This window comes from Macaca fascicularis, chromosome 7, assembly GCF_037993035.2.
Source record: "Macaca fascicularis isolate 582-1 chromosome 7, T2T-MFA8v1.1".
Taxonomy (NCBI): Eukaryota; Metazoa; Chordata; class Mammalia; order Primates; family Cercopithecidae; genus Macaca; species Macaca fascicularis.
The window spans coordinates 141,196,676-141,220,988 of NC_088381.1; the positions used below are offsets into that span (position 1 = coordinate 141,196,676).

The 24,313-nt window shown below is 38.1% G+C and overlaps 1 protein-coding gene across 50 annotated transcripts in view; it reads right to left on the minus strand.

Annotated features, from left to right (window-relative positions):
* NUMB (NUMB endocytic adaptor protein) overlaps positions 1 to 24,313 on the minus strand; it is a 193,111-nt gene that overhangs the window by 25,080 nt on the left and 143,718 nt on the right. For 26 of the 50 annotated variants that reach the window (XM_073997748.1, XM_073997728.1, XM_073997742.1 and 23 more), the window contains one exon: positions 23,847 to 23,921. In XM_073997748.1, coding sequence (XP_073853849.1) covers positions 23,847 to 23,921 — 75 coding nt within the window. Of the gene's footprint in view, positions 1 to 17,108; positions 17,142 to 23,846; positions 23,922 to 24,313 lie in introns of all 50 variants that reach the window. The other 24 variants (XM_073997732.1, XM_045396689.2, XM_073997736.1 and 21 more) reach the window with 1 other exon arrangement.

The following is a 24,313-nucleotide window of genomic DNA, read 5'->3' on the forward strand; positions in this document are numbered from 1 at the left end:
GCCTGAGTTTCCAGCCTGTTGGCCTGCTTTACAGGTATCAGACTTGCCAGCCTGCCAGCCCCTACAATCACATGAGTGAATTCTTAAAATAGATAATATATAATATATATTAATGTGATATATATCATATATGATATATATATATCATATCATATATATATATAAAACCTCCTAGAGATTGTTTCTTTGGAGGATCCTGATACAGAAGTAGAAGTTAGACTAGAATGGGTCGATAAGTAAATGAAAGGCAAGAAGAGTCTACAAGTATTAAATACTTTTTTTACAAAGCTTTTCTATAAAAAGGAGAGCTGTAGGGCAATAAGGCACAGGCAGAGGATCAAGGGAAGTCTTAAGAATTGTGATACACTAGCATGTTATACTTGAAATAGAATGGGCTTTGGATTAAGACAAATACGAGACTGAATTCAGTGCTACTATTCATAAGCTAAGAAAGTTATGTAGCCCATTGAGCTTCCATCTCTTCATCTGTAAAATATCTGTAGTTTGTTAAAAGGATTAGAGATTATATACAGTACCTGGAATTTAAATAGGGTAAAAATTAGCAGCCATTTATCATCATTATATTATTAATAAACTTTTAAAAACCTTTCCCAGTAGTAAAGCATAATTCTTAAAAGAGTGATATACATTTTCAACAATGACAACAAAAAATCCTCTTCATGTGCTGAATGGGAAAAGCTAGTGGAACAATGGAAATGGAAGGCCCAAGAAAAAGAGAAGAGTAATTTAGAGGACAAAGTCCAACAAAATGCAGGGTGAGATGGGGCTAGAATACAAGTTTTAGACAGGAGGAGAGATGTCCATTCCTATGAAATGGAGGGATAAAGTGAGGCCGAGTAGATAGGAAGACAGATTTGTAAAGGAGGGAGTAGCAAGTGGAGAAAATTCACTCTGCAGAACCATAAATTCATCTGCGAATGTGTGGTATTACTTTACCTGCTTTACTTTGCTGGGGAGAGGAAAGATGACAGGCAGAGTAAAACAGTAAAGATTGAGAACAGTAGTATGGAGGCAGTCTAGTAGAGTGACTAGGAACCAAGCTGTTGTTTGGATTTGAATTCTGGTTTTGCAAGTTACTCCCATCAAAGGCAGGTTAATTTAATTTCTCTGTGCTTCACTTTCTACACCTGTATAATGATGTTAATAATCTCATATACCTCATAGGGTTACTGTGAGGATTAAACGAATTAATGTATACGAAAGGTTTAGAACAAGGACGGTCATATAATTTACTCTACAAACTGGGAACCCTTTGAAAATGAAAGGGATGACTATTAAACTAATAAATGGGTGTTATAATAGGGCTGTTCCAGGCAAATTGGTAGAACAGTCATTCACCAACAACAGTAACTACTCATATTTAACCAACCCTCATGTAACAATTAGTATTTTGCTGGAAGGTAAGCTCCATGAGGGCAAGGTTCTTCCTTCTATCATTCACTGCTGTATCCCTGGAACTTGAACAACACCTGGAACAGAGTAGCAGTTCAAGAAATATTTGTTGAAAGAAAAATATGCTAAATATCAGTTGTAGGAAACAGGAGACAGCTGACCAGTCTCCTGTTGTAGCTGACCAGTCAATATACAACATTACCAAATGGCACTGACAATTCTAAGATATTTAAATTTGCAGTTTAATCAATCTGCTCATTGTATAATTGTAGCCTGCAGTGTTCAGTATCTAAGGCAACAGATAGGACTACTTCAAGGTTGGAAGACTGAAGAAGGGAAAAATAAAAGGTCAATTTAGAATGGGACTGTTCTCCAGTTAGTCTCCTTACAATATTCAGGGAAATATAACATTTTCTTCGCCCAATTATATGCTTGTTTGTTTGGAGACAGGGTCTTGCCTTGTTGCCCAGGCTGGCATGCAAGTGGCACAGGACAGTTCACTACAGCCTTGAACTCTTGGGTTCCAGTAAACCTCCCACTTCAGCCTCCCCAGTAGCTGGGACTACAGGCGTGCACTACCACACCCAGCTAATTTTTAAACATTTTTTTTTGTAGAGATGGGGTCTTGCCCTGCTGCCTAGGCTGGAGCATAGTGACATAATCATAATTCACTGCAGCCTTGAACTCCTAGGCTCAAGCGATCCTCCTGCTTCAGCCTCCCAAAGTGCTGGGATTACAGGTGTAAATCACCATACACAGCCCAACTATATGGTTATAAAAACATGTGTGGCCAGGTGTGGTGGCTCATGTCTGTAATCCCAACACTTTGGGAGGCCAAGGCAGGTGGATCACTTGAGGCCAGGAGTTCGAAACCAGCCTGGCCAACATGGTGAAATCCCGTATCTACTAAAAATACAAAAAATTAGCCAGGTGTGGTGGCACGTGCCTGTAATTCCAGCTACTCAGGAGGCTGAGGCAGGAGAATTGCTTGAACCCAGGAGGCAGAGGTTGCAGTGAACTGAGATCACGCCACTGCACTCCTGCCTGGGTGACAGACTGAGATTCCATCTCAAAAATAAAAAAAATAAATAAAATTGTGCTTTTTGAGATAGGCCTTAATAATTTTATAGTATTGTACTAATGTATCAGTAAGGAATCATATTTGTCATATTTCATGACCTCTGACTCTCTAATGAAAGAAAACAGATAATATGAATTCTTGCATTTGTTCATACTTTTGGGTGTCAGTTCCTGTACATCATTATAGTTTGCCACATTACAGTTACTTCAGTCAGGTACTGAAATATTAATGATTAGAAATTAAGCCCAGGCTTCCTCTCACAAATTCTACAGTTGCAATACTTCCATATTTCTTCCATATTTCTTTTTTTTTTTCTGACACGAGTCTTACTCTGTCACCCAGGCTGGAGTGCAGTGGAGCAGTTTTAGGCTCACTGCAACCTCTGTGTCCTGGGTTCAAGTGATTCTTGTGCCTCAGTTTCCCGAGTAGCTGGGATTACAGGTGCATGGCCCCATGCCCAGCTACATTTTTTGTATTTTTTTTTGGTAGAGATGGAGTTTTGCCAAGTTGGCCAGGCTGGTCTTGAACTCCTGACCTCAGGTGATCCGCCCACCTTGGCCTCTCAAAGTGCTGGGATTACAGGTATGAGCCACTGCGCCTGGCCAATACTTCCATATTATTTGTTAACTTGAGTCTTTCATTCCGACCACATAAACTAAGATTTCTGAGCATTTTTAAGAAAAGAAGATAAAAGTGACTAAGAGGACAATGTCTGCCCTAAAACTGTCTACTTGAAACCAGTATCCTAGGCGATCAGGCCACAGTTAACTAATCAAAGGACTGAAAAAAGACAACCTACATTAAGTATGAAATGTAGAATTTACATACAGGCTGGGCACAATGGCTCATGCCTATAATCCCAGCACTTTTGGAGGAAGTTGAGGAGGGTGGATCACCTGAAGCCAGGAGTTTGAGACCACTCACCAACATGGCGAAACCCTGTCTCTACTAAAAATACAAAAATTAGCCAGGTGTGGTAGCAGGTGCCTGTAACCCCAGCTGCTCGGAAGGCTGAGGCAGGAGACTCACTTGAACCCGGGAGGTGGAGGTTGCAGTGAGCTGAGATTGCACCATTGCACTCCAGCCTGGGCAACAGAGTGAGTGAGACTCTATCTCAAAAAAAAAAAAAAAAAAAAAAAAGAAAAGAAAAGAAAGAAAAAAATAATTTACATACATCTTAGTGGCACAAACACCTCTTTAAAAAGACAACATGCTGGCCAGGCACGGTGGCTCACACCTGTAATCCCAGCACTTTGGGAGGCCAAGGTCAGTGGATCACCTGAGGTCAGGAGTTTGAGACCATCCTGGCCAACATGGTAAAACCCCGTCTCTACTAAAAACACAAAAACCAGCAGGGCGTGGTGGCATGCGCCTGTAGTCCCAGCTACTCTGGAGGCTGTGGCATCAGAATTGCTTGAACCTAGGAGGCAGAGGTTGCAGTGAGCCAAGATCGCGCTACTGCACTCCAGTCTGGGTGACAGAGCGAGACTCCATCTCAACAACAACAAAAGACAATATGCTTCAGGAACTAATAAAAATGTGGAAGTGGCAACACAGCTGTTCAGACATTCAGAATTATTTTATCATTGCTGCTCTAACACTTTCTACTTTAATAATAATTTCACGGTTTTAGATAGAATTCACACTGACAAATACAAGTATCATGAAAAAGCTTCACAATAATGACAAAAATCCTTTTTTTCAAAGAAAACCGATCTAACATGGACAGAACTTCAGTAACTTAGAATTTAAATTGGTGAAATCTGAGCAGAAGGATCAAGCTAACCAAAAGTGAAAAATTAAAGTATAACTTTCTCAAGTTAATTACTCTACACTATAAATATCCAGCTTAGTATTTAAAAATTATTATATTCTTTAAAACTTTTTGTTATGGGTAGATATAAACCGATATAGCAATTAAGCAGGTTCCGACACTGGAGAAAATAATAACATATAGTGAATCTATTACAAATTACTAAATCAGGAAACTTGTACCAGAAGGAAATGCACAGGTAATCTTAACACAAAAAAATCTGGTAAAGGAACACAAAATGGTTGGAAAAATGGCACAGAAATAGTAACAAGCTCAGCACACTGTAAGATGACTTTCTCCTAAATATAAAAGCTACACACAGTAAAAGGCAACTGAAATAACCAATTGCTATCTACCTATCTCCAGAGTTTTTTTGTTTGCTTTTTGTTTCTTTAAGTAGAAACTACTGTTTCTTTCTTTTTCTTTCTTTCCTGTTTTTTTGTTAGAGACAGGATCTTAATTTGTCACCCAGGCTGGAGCGCAGTGGTGTGATCACAGCTCACTGCAGCCTCAAACTCTTGGGCTCAAGTCATCCACCCACCTCAGCCTCCTGAGTAGCTGGGAGACCACAAGTAAGTACCAACACACCTGGCTTTTTTATTTTTATAGGACTTTTTATATTTTTATAGGACTTTCATAGGACTTTTTCATTTTTATAGGAAGGGGTCTTATGTTGCCCAGGCTGGTCTCAAGTTCCTGGCTTCACGTGATCCTCCCACCTCAGCCTTCCAAAGTATTAGGATTACAGATGTGAGCCACTATGCCCAGTTGAAACCACTTTTTAAAAATAAATTGAAAAAGGATGAAAATGACAAGTCGGTGATATACATGGTAGGTGGAAAGATTCTTACATTGCTCTTTTATTTCATCAGTATAACTGATGTTATCCTTGGGAGAAATGAGTTTTGTTTTATTTTTTGAGACGGTCTTGCTCTGTCGCCCATGCTTGGAGTGCAGTGGTGCAATCTTGGCTCACTGCAACCTCCACCTCCTGGGTTCAAGCAATTCTCCTGCCTCAGCCTCCCAAATGGCTGGGATTACAGGTGCCTGCCACCATGCCCAGCTATGGCTAATTTTTGTATTTTTAATAGAGAAGGGGTTTCACCATGTTGGCCAGGCTGGTCTTGAACTCCTGACTTCAGGTGATGCGCCTGCCTCAGCCTCCAAAAATGCTGGGATTTAGGTGTGAGCTACCATGCCTGGCCGAAATGAGTTTTTAAACTCATTTAGCAAACGTTTTTTGTGAAGGACCAGATAACAAAATATTTTAGGCTTTGCAGGACATACAATCTCTATTGCAACTACTCAACTCTATGATTGCACAAAAGCAGCCAGAACAATATGTACACAAATCGGCATGACTTTGTTCCAATAAAATGTTATTTACAAAAACAAATACAGTAGTGGGCCATAGTTTGTGACATCTGATATAATCATAATCTCTATAAAGTAATTAATTGAATGTTCTTGGAAAGATAATTCTTTATACTGAAATATTAGACCTGTTGGAACTGTGTCCCTGAATTCATTTTCTTTTTTTTCTGACAAATGTATTTACATCCTACCCATTTTAAGGTGCTGTCCAACTCTAAAATTCTATGATTCCCAAGATCACCAATGAGATAAGAGCATGCCATTGGCAAAAATAAAAATGACATTTGGAGGCAAGACAGTTCTGCTGGGCATATGCTAAGTAAGAGCAAAAGGGTTAAGCAGATGTTCTAATGTAAGCTGAAGTGAAGAAATGCTATAAAGACACATGGAAACCTAATTTTGCATAGCTTTGAAATGTTAAGAAGCAACAGCAGCAAGCAGACCAATTAGGGCAGAACAAGTCACTCTCAGAACAACAGTGATTTGCAATTCTACTGTGCAAAGTTCCTTCAGCTACAAACTAAAGAGGTCTTCAAAGGTACCCAATGTGTAAAGAATCACTGGTCAGTCTTTCTGCCACATCTACACAGAGGCAGGCATTACAGAGTAATGGTGATATATAAACCAGGAAACCATGATATAGTGTGCCTTGTAATAAACAAGAGACTTTTTTCAGAGGAAACCCAGCTTCATCGTTTTTTAAATCAGAAAAGCCTTGAAGTCTATGATTTGATATTTGAATTTCTGAACAGAATGGTATAATAAATTTTGTCTTGTAATTCCAAAATCCAGTGAATATACCCCAAAGAACAAAGCAGCGAAAGGATAGAAACACAACTTTCTTCAGGATTTGAGATTGTACTGTGCTTAGGAAGAGTACAGTAACTTTTAGTCTCAGATGCTAAGGTTAATTATTCCTGTACTTTCTTAAATGAGAGGGGCACTTAAAGGCTTTTAGGAAAAAACAAGCATGGAGCATGTCATCAACTACACAGTAAAGGAGAGTTTGGAGAGGCAATTTAGCTCTTCTAGAATGCCAAATCACTTCAATTGGGGGAGGGGAGACCTAGGGATTATTCCAATATTAAGTTCATTTTTCAAAGGTATATAGTAGCTGAAATGAAAATTCTAGAGGCATCTCAAATTCAACCTGTCCAAAACCAAATTATCCCTTCTCACAATGAGTGATTCCACCACCCCCTTGGTCATCCATGAATGAAATCTGGGTCTCATCTTCTGTGTCCTTCTCAACACCCCTAGGTTGAATGAATGAATGAATGAATGAATGAATAAGTGTGCAACATGTTTTCTCTCATCCCAATGTCCCTGATAGTGCTGTTCCTTCTGTCTGAAATCTTTCTCTTCTAACTTAGTTTAACTGGAACTCATAGTTTTTAGGCTCAGCCTTAGGTGTCATCTCCTCCTAGAAGCCTTCATTACAACCTTTCACATTCACTCTTCCTCTTTGCTCCTGGAGCACCTGTTATTGTCACACAATTTGGTAACCATGTCTTTACCTATCTGATTCCTCCCACAACAGGGTGAACTTGAGCAGTACATTTCTCATTCATTCCTTTATTCATTAATTCAAATATTTTGGAGCAGCTACCATGGACCACAAATTATTCTAGGTACTGAAGATTTGCAGTAAACAAAACAGGTGGAGATCACTGTCCTCACAGAGCTTACAATTCAGTGAGGAAGAGATAAACAAATAAGTAAAATGTATGGCATGACACACAGTGATAAGCCCTATCAGATAAAAATAAAGCTAGGAAGTGGAATAGGGAGTGTGTGTGTCTGGTGGAGAGTGGTGTTTGGATTTTTTTAAAAGTTGTCAGTAAATGCCTGATAATGGGGCTTTTGAGTGAAGAGAAAGAGATGAGGAAGTGAGCCACACATATATCTGGATGATGTGTGTTCTACTAGAGGTTACAACAAGTACAAAGGCCCTGAGGTGAAAGCATATCTGGTGTGTTTAAGGAATATCCAGGAGGCTAGTGTGGCTGGAACAGAGGAAGCAAGAAGAAGGCTAGGAGGAGATAAAAGAGGAAAAAGACAGAGGGGATTCATATACAATGGGCTACAAGGCCTAAAAGACTTTGGCTTTTACCCTGAGTAGATCAGGAAGCTACTGGGGGACATCGGACAGTGAAGCAACATAATTGGGCCTCTGTCTTTTTTTTTTTGAGACGGAGTATCACTCTGTTGCCCTGGCTGGAGCACAGTGGCATGATCTCAGCTCACTGCAAGCTCTACCTCCCAGGTTCACACCATTCTCCTGCCTCAGCCTCCCAAGTAGCTGGGACTACAGGCACCCGCCACCACGCCTGTCTAATTTTTTTGTATTTTTAGTAGAGATGGGGTTTCACCATGTTAGCCAGGATGGTCTCGATCTCCTGATCTCGTCATGATCCGCCTGCCTAGGACTCCCAAAGTGCTGGGATTACAGGCGTGAGCCACTGTGCCCGGCCAGACCTCTGTCTTAAAAAGATCACTCAGGCCGATCTCTCAAGAGGGGATGGCAGGAGGACAATAATGAAAGCAGGGGTAGTAGGATGCTAGTAGAATGCTACTGCAATGGTTCAGTTAAGAGGAGATGCTGGCTTGGACCAGGGTAGGAGTGGTGGAGATAGTGAGAACTGATTAGGTTCTTGAAGGCTAAAGCAGACAGGAACTGTTAATGGAGTGGATGTAGGGTATAAGAAAAAGAGAAGTCAAGGTCAAATCCAGGGTTTGGCTAGTGCATAGGGACAGAGATGCTGTATACTGAGACTGGAAAAAACTAGGAGAGAAAGATCCTTCTCTCCTTGGGGGAATTCGATTTGTGACATATTAAAGGGTGAGGTGACTAGCAGATATCAAAGTGAAAAAGTTTAATAATGATGATAGTGACACCTATCTACCAAAACAGGCCATTTGGTGCTCTTTACTTATGTTTATTCATCTAATCTTCACAACAACCACATGAAGTAGGCATTAATCGCAAAGCTAGCAAGTGCAAGTAATCTGGCACCAAAGGCTGGGCCCTTGCTTCCTATGCTATATTGCTTCTAAGATGGAAATACCATTATGGAGTTCAGGGGAGATGTATGGAGATACACATTTCAAAACCATCAGCATATATTACATAAATGATATTTAAAGCCATCACATTGTGGATGAGATCATTAACGGAGAGGTGTAGGCTGAAAAGAGTCCACAGACGAAGGGGAAAATTGGGAAAGTATGATCCCTGAACTAGTGTTTCAAGGGGGAGTGAGAGATGGGCTACGTCAATTGCTGCTGATAGCCTGAGTAAGGCAATAGGACTACTGGAATAGTAATACAAAAGAAGATAAGGGCAGCCGTGGTGGGGTGGTGGAGGTAAAAGTTGTGGAGATGATTAAATGGGTTCAACAGAAGAAGGAGCTGAGGGTACCAAGAAAAAAACTTTTTTTAAAAAGAAGATGGTATATTTTTATGCTAATGGATGATCCACTAGAGAAAGAAAACTGATTACAGAGGAGACAGGGGGTAGCATTGCCAGAATAAGTAAGAGTTGGAATTAGAAGAATCTGGTGGAGGAGATGGCCTCTGCAAGGAGCACAGATAGTTCATCCCTTGAACAGGAGGGAAACAATATATGAGCACAGACGCACTTTTAAAGAATAGGATCCAATACCCAAAAGAATATAAATAATTCTACTATAAAGACACTTGCACACGTATGTTTACTGCAGCACTATTCACAAAAGCAAAGACTTGGAACCAACCCAAATGCCCATCAATGATAGACTGGATAAAGAAAATGTGGCACATATATACCATGAAATACTATGCAGCCATAAAAAAGAATGAGTTCATGTCCTTTGTAGGGACATGGATGAAGCTGGAAACCACCATTCTTAGCAAATTAACACAGGAACAGAAAACCAAATACCACATGTTCTCACTCATAAGTGGGAGGTGAACAATGAGAACACGCGGACACAGGGAGGGGAACATCACACACTGGGGCCTGTCGGGGAGTTGGGGGCAAGGGGAGGGAGAGCATTAGGACAAATACCTAATGTATGCGGGGCTTAAAACCTAGATGATGGGTTGATGGGTGCAGCAAACCACCATGGCACACGTATACTTATGTAACAAACCTGCACGTTCTGCACATATATCCTAGAACTTAAGGTATAATAATAATAATAATAATAATAATAATAAAAGAATAGGATCCAGAATGAAGATAAGCACTAAGTACAAGTTGTCATAGAGGAGAAAATTTAGGAAATATAAAATAGAATGGAGATTTGAATACACTAATTCAAGAGTGGAGTCATAAATGCCATGAAATCCTTTACTCTCAGGAATTAGGTTAAAACAACGTAGTTACACATTACTTTTCCTTTTTTTTTTTTTTTTTGAGGCAGAGTTTCACTCTTGTTGCCCAGGCTGGAGTGCAATGGCACGATCTCGGCTCACCGCAACCTCCGCCTCCCAGGTTCAAGCAATTCTCCTGCCTCAGCCTCCCTAGTAGCTGGGATTATAGGCATGTGCCACCAGGCCCAGCTAATTTTGTATTTTTAGTAGAGACGAGGTTTCTCCATGTTGGTCAGGCTGGTCTCGAACTCCCGACCTCAGGTGATCCACTCGCCTCGGCCTCCCAAAGTGCTGGGATTACATACACATTACTTTTCAACCATGCATTCTCTAAAACTTAACCATTTCTAATGGTGCCACTTAGCAATTATAAAAACATAAAAACTTGAAAAACTATATTTGGCAGTATATTAACAGCAGCTGTAAGAACAGATATTATAATATTTTTGGTGATTTTTATACAGTCAGAAGTGGTTGCTACAAAGAAAAATAAATCAAAGTGACATAACCCAGAGAGGAGTTCACAAACTCAAATGCATACAAGAGTTAAAGGCAGATAACAAATGAGTAAAGCAGGGACAACAGGGAGTTGCAGGGATTGTGGCGAATAGGCAAAGGGCACAGCTGTTACTCAGGTCAAGACACTGTTGCCACATAGAAAGCACGCTGTTTTGCCAGGTCTGCTAATTCTTAAGATGAATATCCTACTTTTTATATAAAAGCCTGTGTGCAGGCCAAAAGTCCACGTTTATGGAAGTATTCAGGCCCTTGGGCTGTCTAGCGTCCTCTGCATTAGACACTTCTCCATTCATTATAATTAAGGCATACTTGAGGAAAGCAGAGGAATGCTTTTTGAATGACAGAACATCAACATGGGGTAGGTGAAAGAACTTTGCACTAAGTTTCAGAAAACCTTGGTTTCGCTGTAGGCACTGCCATTTAGTATTAGCTGGGTGAACTCTCTGAGCTTCTGTTTATTCATCTGTAAAATGCAGTTTCATGAACTACCCTGTCCAATTCACTGAACTGTTGTGAATGGCAAATTAGAAAGTAGGTCAAAGCACATAATAAACTATAAAGCTCTATATAAATACAAGTAAATGGCTTCAAAAAGAGATCTAATAGGGTGGCCTAAGAGTATTTCCTGTCTCTATGTTGAGTCAGCTTCTTCATAAAATGGGAATACAGATTACTTAGCTCATAGGGTTCCTCAAATACGTTAAAATTATAAAAACCTTTTTTCAAACATTAAGTGCCATGTAATTTTTGGTAATAAAGTATTTGCCCAGTACAGCCAACTATGCTAATGAAGTTGCATATAATAATCCCTAAAAAGCTGAGTGCATTATTGGCTTTCCTAAGGCAATGAGCTATTTATTTAATTTAATTTATTTATTTATTTATTTATTTATTTGAGATAGTCTCACTCTGTCACCCAGGCTGAAGTGCAGTGTCACGATCTGGGTTCACTGCAACCTCTGCCCACCCCCGGTGTTCAAGCGATTCTCCTGCCTCAGTCTCCCGAGTAGCTTGGATTATAGGCACCTGCCACCACGCCCAGCTAATTTTTGTATTTTTAGTAGAGACGGGGTTTCACCATCTTGGCCAGACTCATCTTGAACTCCTGACCTTGTGGTTCACCCGCCTCAGCCTCCCAAAGTGCTGGGATTACAGGTGTGAGCCAACGTACCCGGCCATGGCAATGAGCAACTTAATTAGTTTGGAAAAAGTTATTTCAGATCCTTGTGTTTTTTGCCCCTCTTTTACAATGTTTGTAAGCTTACAATGGATTACAGGCCTGTAACAGACCCAGATTTATCTGTTCCATACTGCTAAAGTTTCTGGAGGCACTGCTCCTATCAGGTGGTGATGTAACAATAGGGAAGGTCAGGTCCAAGAGGCAACTTATGGAAAAGAGAAAGTTTTCCTGGCTATGAGTCATAAATTCAGAATCAGGGCAAACAATTCTTCTATCTACTTACTTTCACATAAAAGTGTTTAATAAAAACACTTCTTGATTACTGTTGTTCTATTTATCCTGGATCATTAAATCATACATGATTCAAAGAACAACAAAATATCAAAACTTATGAGGAACTGTACTGGATAAAAACTCCATAACATACACTGTTCTGTAAGATTCTTCATTTTGAGCTTTCATCAAACCACAATTGACCTAGCAAACTCAGTAATATTATCAAGTCTCTCTCACCAGTCTATTTCTTATAGATTAGTGTGGAGATGAATTAAATGACGGCAACTTGAAAGATTTGAAAGATTCCAAATTAAAGAAAAAATTATCATTTAAAAGCACATTCTAGGTAAGATAAGGGACAATACTTGCCCCTCTCTGTTTTCCAAACTCTTTAAATGACTCACTGTAAAAAATTATATATTAGTATAAAATCACCCTGACATTAAAAAAAAAATTTTCCCCAATAACATAAGAAAAGAATTCTGGGTGCTGTGGCTCATGCCTGTAATCCCAGCACCCTGGGAGGCCAAGGCAGGCAGATCACTTGAGGTCTGGAGTTCGAGATCAGCCTGGCCAACATGGTGAAACCCCCTCTCTACTAAAAATACAAAAATTATCTGGGTATGGTGGCAAGCGCCTGTGGTCCCAGCTACTCGGGAGGCTGAAACAAAAAAATCACTTGAACCCGGAAAGCAGAGGTTGTGGTGACTGAGATCGCACCAGCCTGGGTGATGAAGGGGGACTCTGTCTCAAAAAAACAACAACAAAAAAATGTAGGCATACAACACACAAGCCATCCAGCAGGCTGGGCACAGTGGTTCATGCTTGTAATCCCAGCACTTTGGCAGGGTGAGGTGGGTGGATCACTTGACCTCAGAAGTTTGAGACCAGCCTGGGAAACATGGCGAAACCCTGTTTCTATAAAAAATACAAAAATAGCTGAGTGTGGTGGCACACGCCTATAGTCCCAGCTACTCAAGAGGTTGTGTTGGGAGGATCCCGAGCCTGGGAATTTGAGGCTGCAGTGAGCCATGATTGTGCCACCGCACTCCAGCCTGGGTGACAGAGTGAGACCCTGTCTCCAAAAAAAAAAAAAAAAAAAGCCATCTAGCAGAATGTCACTTCATCCCTAGAAGACCCACTTCCTGGCCCCTCAACTGCTTCTGATATTTCTTTTTACCTTGGAAAAAAGAAAATACAGTGTAAGTAATCTTTTAATCAAAACACAGCCTCAGAAGGGGAAGGCAAAGCCTGTCATTGTTTGTTGTTGCTGTTGTTAAACAGCTGACATATGTATTCTGGTGATGCTATGGTGCTGCTCAGTTACTCTGAACATATTATTTTTTCACTCTACTAGTGGTATGTCTTTTTTTTTTTTTTTGAGACAGAGTCTTGCTCTGTAGCCCAGGCTGGAGTGCAGTGGCGTGATCCAGGCTCACTGCAACCTCCATCTCCCGGGTTCAAGCAATTCTCCTGCCTCAGCCTCCTGAGTAGCTGGGACTACAGCTGTGTGCCACCATGCCCAGCTAATTTTTTTGTATTTTTAGTAGATGGGATTTCACCCTGTTGGTCAGGCTGGTCTTGAACTCCTGACCTCAAGCAATCCACCCGCCCTTGGCCTCCCAAAGTGCTGGCGTGAGCCACCGTGCCCAGTCAGTAGGTCTTTTTTTTTTTTTAAAGCGAAGTACTTATGTGTGAATAAGTGCAAGAAAATGACTGCTTATCAGTAGCATATAAATTCAAAGTAGGGAATGATAGTAATGCCAAACAACCACAGACTCCATCCACATGGGTGGCTGAGATAGTGATACCTTTGCTTTCTGATGGTTCAATGTACATGAACTTTGTTTCATGCACAAAATTAAATTATTAATTATAAAATAATACAGTAATATAAATTAATTATAAAAATTATTTAAAATATTATATAAAATTATCTACAGGCTATATGTATAAGGCATATATAAAACACAAATAACTTCTGCATTTAGACTTGGGTCTTATCCCCAAAATATCTCATTATATATAAGCAAATATTCCAAAATCTGAAAAAAAAATCCAAAATCCATAACCCTTCAGGTCCTAAACATTTCGAATAAGAGATACTCAACATGTAGGATTTAAATATTTCCAAATAAATAAAATGTTAGTTTGAACCACTGAAAAGGAATTTTTTTCTTTTCTTTTTTTTTTTGAGATGGTCTCCTGTCACTGAGGCTGGAGTGCAATGGTATTATCTTGGCTCCTTGCAACCTGTACCTCCCAGGTTCAAGCAATTCTCCTGCCTCAGCCTCCTGAGTAGTAGCTGGGATTACAGGCACATGCCGAGGCGGGCAGATCACCTGAGGTCAGGAGTTCAAGATCAGCCTGGCCAACTAACATGGTGAAACCCCGTCTCTACTAAAAAATATGATTATTTAAAGCTTTAACTAATAAAAAGTAACTGATTAGAAATAAAATCTAAAGTTAAATTACTACTCTATAAAAAAGAAAGTAAAAGTGAGTTTCTAAGAAGCTCTTTACTTACTAGCACCTTTTGAGATAAAATCTTCACTTAAAAATAATATGAAAATAAAGTTATTGTATAGCACAATGTATAGTACTTTTGGCTCTGAAGTCAGATTATTCGGGTTCAAATCCCATTTTTTACCACTTATTATAAATATCTGTGAATACAATCAGGTCATTTAACCTCTGCAAACCTCAGTTTTCTCACTGCAAAACTAGAGAATTATTATTTCTGGGTTAAGGATTAAGTGAGATGATTCATAATTCTCTTTCTTATACTATACAAATTCATCATGTAGCAAAAAAAAAATGCAGTGAAAAGCCTACCAAACACAGTGTGATCCAGCTCAGCTACAGTGTAGGTGCATCATGGCCCCATTATATGTAGCAATAAATACTGTGACCTCAGGATTGACTTTGAGGGGAGAGCTTTGTTCCTTAATCCACTCCAGGCTCCTGAGTAGCATGCACCACTGCATCCAGCTAAAATACATACTTTAAAAATTGTCTTTCTAAAAACCAAATAAGGCCGGGCCGGGGGCTCAAGCCTGTAATCCCAGCACTTTGGGAGGCCGAGACGGGTAGATCACGAGGTCAGGAGATCGAGACCATCCTGGCTAACATGGTGAAACCCCGTCTCTACTAAAAAATACAAAAAACTAGCCGGGCGTGGTGGCGGGCGCCTGTAGCCCCAGCTACTCCGGAGGCTGAGGCAGGAGAATGGCGTAAACCCGGGAGGCGGAGCTTGCAATGAGCTGAGATCCAGCCACTGCACTCCAACCTGGGCGACAGAGCGAGACTCTGTCTCAAAAAATAATAATAATAATAAAATAAATAAATAAATAAACAAATCAATATTTGTTATAACCTGACCTTCATCTTATCTATGATGCCTTATCTTATATAGCTTATTGTACATAGCCTTATCTGCTGTTTTAAGTAAAGTAGACTTATTAAAACTGGTCACTTGAACAATAGTTAAAATTGTATGATACTTGTAGATGTGTAATTGCTTTCGGAAACTATTTGGGAAAAAAAAAATACACCACAAAAAGTTTCCTAAAGTGTCCTTAACAATTATCAATTTCCTTAACAAATATAATGCCTACTTATAATGCTATGCTACACAGGAAATAATAAGATTCTTTCTAGATATGTATCCCATATTCTAAGGACCTATTAACCTGACTCAGACCCAAAATGTCTATTAAAAAACGTACTGTGACATGTGTGGGTGAATTATTTGACTTTTTATTTCAGATTAACAGGAGTAACTGAATTAAATCATTAGATCAAAACACTTCAAATGTGTTTACATTAGTATAAAGGTGACCTAAGTTAGAACAAGAAAATGTAAAAATGAGTTACATTTAAACATTTAATTGAGAAGGAAATGTAAATTATTTGTTCTTTAAAACAAATTTCCAAAATGACAAAACCATGCAGTAGGAAAAAAATTGTAGGATTTTGTTAATCACATAAATCATTAGTAATTTATACTGTTATCTAATGACAGTATTTTTTCTCTCATACTGTCTCAGTCTGAATTAGTTTTAGCACTTACTCAAAATTAAACAAGGATAAACTTGGACACAAAATATATTCAGAAATATATTTACTGATATTAGTACAGCTACCCCATATATTCTTAAATTTAGGGAGATATGAACATTGAATAATCATTATTTGAAAAGCATCTACATAAACAACATTCCACATATGACAGATATTTGGTAGGCTAATAATTAAGATACTTTTTCTTAGATTAGCAATGCAGGTTAAAAATCATAGCAGGATCCCTAAAGATAAGTTTATCCAAGTTTATCCACTTTCACTTACTTCTCCTGAAATTTAATTTAGATTGGAAAAAAAATTGCACTGAATGTAAACTTTGGGGTATATTTAATTTTTACTTAAATATTTCTTCCGATTTCCCTGTGAATACTGGGCATCATGTAAAATCCACTTGTTACAAATATTGCTAATATTTTAATATAAACAGAGTTTACAAGACCAAATAATATTTATTTTAATACCTACTGTTGAGGAGATAATCCTCTTTTAACCTACTTGATTCATTTATTGGAATTTCTTTATTTTTTTGAGACAGCGTCTTACTCCGTCACCCAAGCTGGAGTGCAGGGGCGTGATCTCGGCTCACTGCAACCTCCACCTCTTGGGTTCAATCGATTCTCCTGCCTCAGCCTTCCGAGTAGCTGGGATTACAGGTGTACATCACCTGTATTGTATTTTTGGTAGAGACAGGGTTTCATCATGTTGGCCAGGCTGGTCTCAAACTCCTCAGGTGATCCACCTGCCTCAGCCTCCCAAAGTGCTGGGATTACAGACATGAGCCACCATGCCCAGCCTATTTATTGGAATTTCTTAGAATCATCAGATTTAGTATCAGTAGATCCACTGATAACATTACGGATAGCAACTTCCTAATTCATTAATTTCCATATACAGTCAAACCAATTCCTGTATTATAAAGAAACCAAAGCTGTGCTACTTTTAAAAAATATGTCAGTGGTACACTAGGGGTGTAACTCCTTATAAAGCAAGCATGAATGTGGCATCAAACTTACTTTTCCAAAGAAGCCTTTGAAGAACTTCCTTTCCTGGAGGAACAGGGGGACAAGTCGAGCGCTATTATTGTATGGCCTAAATGTCCCAGAGTTTCACATCAATAAGCACATACAGAAATTGGGGAAAGGAAAAAGTGGGAGAAGGGGTGGGAGTGAGTTTCAAAGAGTTATCCATACCAGGAGTGACAGGGAAAAAGGAAGGGCGCATGAAAATGCAGGGAAACACATTGTATGGCCTAAGAATCCATGGAAAGAGTGAGAAGAAATCAGAACCTGTATCCATGCAGAGTACCAAGTTAGTTTAGTAATCGCTGTTTACATTTAAAACAGAGATATTCCAAATTTGGCAGCAGAGGAAAAGATAGGGCATACTGGTTTGGTGAGATTTGTATTTTAAATTTTATAATAGTGAACAGAAAATAGAAAACTGGTTCCATATACATTTTTTAAGTTTAAAATTGGTGGTCAACTATGTGAAAGTCATCAATTTTAAAAAAAGTCCACATTCAAATGACCACATAATCACATTAAAAATGCAATACATAAAATTAAATGAGTGTGCATCAAAGGTCCTTGTCATACTTTTTCTTAGTGAGTAAGATGTCACTTAGAAACTCCATACCACTTAAGGGGAGCTTGACCATTGGCTTTCCATTAACTTACATTAGTATCAATCTATATGTACATGTGTGTTGATCAATTTCACAACATACATAAGGAAATAACATGTATGTTCTATTCCAGACACAGAATAAATTATCTATTAAGGTTACAAGGCTAATACTCATACAAGAGCTGAGAAAACACGTATCTTAAGAACCAAATGATGTCTGTGGGCTACAACTGAAATTTAAGAAACAGCGTTTTGTTTTCTTTATAAAAGCTATTGTTTATTATTATTTGGTTTTTGTTTGTTTGTTTTTTGAGACAGAGTCTCACTCGTCACCCAGGATGGAGTGCAGTGGCATGATCTTAGGTCACCACAACCTCTGCCTCCTGGGTTCAAGCAATTCTCATGCCTCGGCCTCCCGAGTAGCTGGGACTACAGGTATGCACCACCACATCCAGCTGATTTTTGTATTTTTAGTAGAGACAGGGTTTCACCATGTTGGCCAGGCTGGTCTCGAACTCCTGACCTCAAGTGATCTGCCTGCCTAAGCCTCCTAAAGTGCTGGAATTACAGACATGAGCCACTGCACCAAACCTAAAAGCTGTTATTTTAAAATAAACTTGCATTGACATTTATAAGTATACAATTCTGAAACTATCTGAATAACAGAGGCATAACTATCTATGGTATCAGCACCAATTTTTAAGCACCATTTATGAAAACTGGCCACCAATTAAAATCTGTAGAATTTACACAAATTAGATGGGTTTCAACACACACAAGCTAGATTTAACTCTACATTTCTTAGCTATGGTTGAAATATACTTTAAGCCTTTACTTTTTATAATCGTCAGTTTTTAATGTTGGATAAATGTCTAGGAAAAGATAATTGCACTGAAATTTGACTCTTTTACACAATCCATAAACTGTTCAATGCTCTCCAACACTGGAAAGTTTGTTTTCCTCTGTAAGCTTTGAAAATCACAAACAGCAAAAAATATTTCCACAAAACATTTTGAACTGCAACTGGAAAAATAATAAAGTAATTGGGTAGTTATCACAATAAGACTAAGATTATTTCTGCTGCCAAGTTTGGTGACCCTAGTTTTGTTAGACTATGAATAACCATAAGCTTTCAAGGATGCAGCCAAAGTTAAGATATTCACCAATCTTGAGGGATAGGAAGGTGAAGGAAGGAGATTGTTAATATTTAATTCAGCTCCTAGAAAAGCTATTGTTAAACATTGAGCTTTCCCTCTTTTTATAAAATACCCAACATGTTAATGAAAAAAGTTGGCATGCAAAATTCATAAAAAGACAGTTATTAAAGAATAATAATGTTCTTTTAAAAAACATTTGTTATCATTCTTTTACCTGCTAAAACAAGAACATATATTAAAACAAATATATCAAATAGTGAATAAAAAAACAACATATTAGAAACTGGTAGTGTAATGAAACTAGTCTAAAACTAAGACAGAGGGAGAGACATTTAAGAAACAATGGGAAGAAATGACCTTTTTTAAATGAAGGGCATCTTGGACCAGAGTTAAGCAAGATAACCAAAGGCCTTATACACTTTTTATGGAATTGGCTGATATATGACAATATTCCTCATCCTGCAGCTGATATGCCATAAAGGCAGTAACAATGGGCAATAGTGGTTTCTGTCATTTATCCTATAGAAGCTAAGTACTAAAGCAGCTAATCAGTGAAGTTATGTGACAAAGTAAATCAGCTGAAAATAGCTGTCAATAACTTTATGCACAGAAAGTTAAAAAAATTAACATAGTTATGCTCTGAGGAGCATGTTTTTAAAACCCTACCTTGTTTAGTTAGTTTTTCATTTGAGCACATCAAGTATGCAGATGAATTCCCATTGAAGTTAATGTAATTCTAAATTGTAAGAGAGTATTTTGGGGAAAAACACTTGCAAATTATCTCTTTTCTCAATTGTTCACAAATTTAAAAAGCACTAGAAGGCGGAGCACGGTGGCTCATGCCTGTAATCCCAGCACTTTGGGAGGCCCAGGCAGGTGGATCACCTGAGGTCAGGAGTTAGAGATCAGCCCGGCCAACATGGTGAAACCCCATCTCTACTAAAAACACAATTAGCTGGGTGTGGTGGTGGGCATCTGTAACCCCAGCTACTCTGGAGGCTGGGGCAGGAGAATCACGTGAACCCGGGAGGCGGAGGTTGCAGTGACCTGAGATCGTGCCATTGCACTCCAGCCTGGGTGACAGAGCGAAACTCCATCTCCAAAATAAATAAATAAATAAATAAAAAGCACTAGAAATGTTAAATTTTTAATTCAAAGATTATTCACTAGATGAGTTGGTGGTATAGTGGAGAGCATAGCTGCCTTCCAAAGATCATTCACATGGTAGGTTTAAAATGCTTGTTTTAAACAAAACGTTATTTAACTGGTACATCTGAACTATTCTTTAAAATTTTAAGCTCTGGCATTCAAACTAATTTCAAAGATATCCTATTTCTTCTTTAATCCTCTGCAGGCTTATGTATCCTGACATTTGCTCCCACTTATTTGAAACGCTAAAAGGGAGCTTTATAATCTATTTAAAAAAAAAGTCTCCAGAAACATAGCATTTGGCACAACATAAGTATCTGGCAAAGTCAAGTTGTAGATCCTCATGGATGATTTTTAGATGAATGTTTGCTCAGAGAAATCAAAAGGCAACTGGAAATTTCTGCATAGTAAAAATGTGAAAGGAAGACAAAAATGAGGAATACATGTGGCACACTATGATATGAGAAGAACAGTATCCCAAAGACTTCCAACTTTCTGCAAGATTCTCAGTATAGCTCTAGAAAGAGTATTTAAAAGAAGGGGGAGGCCAGGCATGGTGGTTCATGCCTGTAATCCCAGCACTTTGGGAGACTGAGGCTGGGGGATCACGAGGTCAGGAGTTCAAGACCACCCTGGCCAACATGGTGAAACTCTGTCTCTACTAAAAATATAAAAAATTAGTCGGGTGTGGTGGCAGGTGCCTGTAATCCCAGCTACTCAGGAGGCTGAGGCAAGAGAATTGCTTGAACCTGGGAGGTGGAGGTTGCAGTGAGCCAAGATCACACCACTGCACTCCAGCCTGGGTGACAGAGCAAGACTCCGACTTGGGGGAAAAAAAAAGAATGGGGACGTTTCATTGACTATAAGAAACAGGAAATTTACTCCAGTGACCCAAAACTTCAATTCCATGTTTTTATAATACATGCCAGTGCAAAACTACATATAACATTTGCTCCAAATCTAGTATTTATCTGAAAAATTTTAAATAACTTCTTGATAAGAAGTCTAGAAATGGTCAATTTCCCCTCAAAGTTTAAAAGTTTAAGTATGTTTAGAAAACAATCACCAACATATCTAAAACTTTATTTTTTATTATTTATTTTTGTAGGACAGGGTCTCACTATATTACCCAGGCTTGAACTCCTGGCTTTAAGGGAGCCTCCCATCTCAGACTTCTAAGTAGCTGAGATTATAGGCACAAGCTACTGTGCTCAGCTTAAAACTTTCTTTCAGTCATTAAAAACCATAGGAAAATAAAGATCTTTAGAAATAAGCAAAACAGTTTTGGTAAACTTAAAACATTAGACATAATATTTGATTATGGTTATTGTAAGACTCAAGTTGACCACACATTGCAGATCAGATTGTATTCTGTATATTCATTCTAGAAATATTTTTTGAGTTACAACTATGTGCCAGCCACTGTTCCATGCATAGGTATAATTTTTAAAATGGCTATTTAGTTCCTAATTCTGATGAATATAAAAACATTACATTTTATTATCTAAATAGTCCTATGCCTCAAGCAATCACGCTTATAGCCTATTATCATCTTGTTTTTTTTTTTTTTTAAAAAAAAGGTAAAAAAAAACAAAAAAATCCATTGAAACATTAGTTTTAAAACTAGACAGTTAAATAGTGACTATCTCTGGGATTGTAGGAAATTTCATTTTATTTGTGTACTTTTTTGGTTCATTTGTATTTTATACAATAAACATATATTGCTTATATAATAAAGAGATATTTCTAATTAAAAGTATTTAAAAAACAAAACAAAACTAGACAGTTAAGAGGATTAACTGCTCATTAAACAACAAAATACTATTTCTCAATATGTTCTGGGCAAACTTAAACCACCTCTAGCTTTTCCTTACTTACAGAGTGCACATGAAGCCATACTCTGAATCAAAAGACTTTCTAAAGGCTCATTCCACGGTGGCCATTTCACCATAAGTTGTGTAAATTATAAGATTTTAATAATTATTTATAGTTTGTTTCAGGGCTATCTAGTCTGTTCACTGATTTGTTTTCAGTGATTACTATAAAATATTATTTAATGGGCAAATAACTGCATTACTTTAAAAAAAAGTTCTTCGCTAAAATCATCTTGTTTGTGTATTTATTTAGTTGAGACAAGGGGCTCATTGTGTCACCCAGGCTGGTCTCAAACTCCTAGACTCAAGCAATCCTCCTACCTCAGCCTCCCGAGTAACTGATATCATTCTTCTAGATGAACCCAGAATTATTTGTTAAAAAAATTAAATTTTTACTTCTCTTTTAAATTTGGTTTTGACAAATGGAAAATTAAATTATCTGAGACTATGTTTAACTGGGGAATATATTTAGGTTGGCATGGAAGGTCTACAAACTATAATTTCATGTACCGTAACACAAGGTCTCCTTAACATAAATGACAGATTGGAGAGCATAGATAAGACTAGCAAAGGCTTGAATCATTTAAGAATTTTAATGATCAAAATCTGAGATAAAGAGTATGTATAGGTATATATGTATGTATATATGTGTACATATGTCTATCTTTTTAAAAAATTTTTTAGTTCTTTGTATATTATAGCCAGTTACTTTCTCCTTTTCCTTCTGTGGCAGATTCAGGTACTTATTCCAAAATTAAATCTACCTCTCTGACTTGGTTGCTTCCTTAATTTTATATATTTTATATTCAGGAATTACAGATAAGAAGTAATATAGATTATGCCAAGAAGCAGAAAAGTTCTGATTACGAAGCAAATTGAGGGAAAGAAGCACACATTAGTAGTCAAACTTGTGGCAGCCCACCATACTAGCAAACCCAAAGCAATATGTATTTAATGCTGTTGGGGACAGAGCATGCAGAAGTAATGCTTAAAGCTTTCACAGCAAAGTGGGGAAGGCCACATATTAGAAGGAGGGTTGTGAAGAGGACTATCAGATCTATGGAACATGCCTCAAACCTACGGAAAATCTGAAATTAACACTTTGAATCCTTATGAATCCTGAACTTGTTCTCTCCTTTCACTGAATACACAGGCACGTGCCTGGGATGTGTTCTATGGCATAACAGGCAGAGGAAACATTAGTTATCCTGGGAAAGGGCTCTCTACTTCAAGTGTGCTAAAGTTTATGTAAAAGGCAGTAGAAACAGACTGTTTATGTTAGAGGTGTATAGCAAAGAAAACTGGGGAGTAGGAGTTAAGATAATAGTGAGAAGTCCCCAAAAAGGAAACCTCACCAGGCATCAACACAGATATCTCTATCCTCTAGTTATCCCCAGGAAGCTACTTTTTATAGTATATTTAAAACCCATAATTTATAGCCCAGTTATCACAGTTAGGTTAAGATGTTAACTGTAACAGTTTTATCCTAGTCTTAGAATACTATTCTTCTATCAGATTTTACAACTTTTGTTTCATATGGGTTATAAATCAAAAGTACCTTTAGGATAATATCTGCCCTAAATTGAAATGGCTCGTCTTATAATTTATACCTCTGGATGGACAACATGAGATGCTTTTAAATTTTTTAATTATTATTTTATTATTTGAGAAAAATTTTTTGAAATTAATAGAGACAGGGTCTCGAAATGTTGCCCAGGCTGGTTTTAAACTCCCGGCCTCATGCAATCCTCCTGCCTCAGCCTCCCAAAGTGCTAGGATTATAAGAGTGAGCCACCGTGCTTGGCTGAGATGCTCCTTATTAGCAAGCCCACATCTTTTTAACAGAAACACAGTTTTTACTGGGTCACTAAAATTTACTGAGAAAAATCTTTTAAGAAAATATTGACAGCATATAGATCAACACTGGCAACCATCAAATACATACAGCTTTCAATCTTTTTACAGCATCTTCACAGATGTGCATTCCTCTTGATTCATCAACTTCTACATGGCCAAGGTACTGTAGAAAAAAATAAAAAGTTAGGGCTATTGCTATGTTTACCAAGTAGCTACTATATAGTAAGCATTATGTGAAAATTGAATACAGGTTGAGCATTCCAGATCTGAAAAAATCTGAAATCTGAAACACTTCTGGGTGTCAAGCCTGTTGGATAAGAGACACACCACCTGTATTGAAATTCCTACACTCAAGAAATACACAGCTATTGAAAAACAGTTCAGATAATGTAATTTTACATATTCTCAGTGTTCTCATAGGAATAAGATTTAGAATAATTATTTCAAAAAGGTGTTACAGGTGAGTAAGTGAAGAAGTACACAGTAGGCACTAAACATTACCTGAATCTAATATCTTAATCTAATTACCTGGATCTGAAGCATAATAGCCTATGC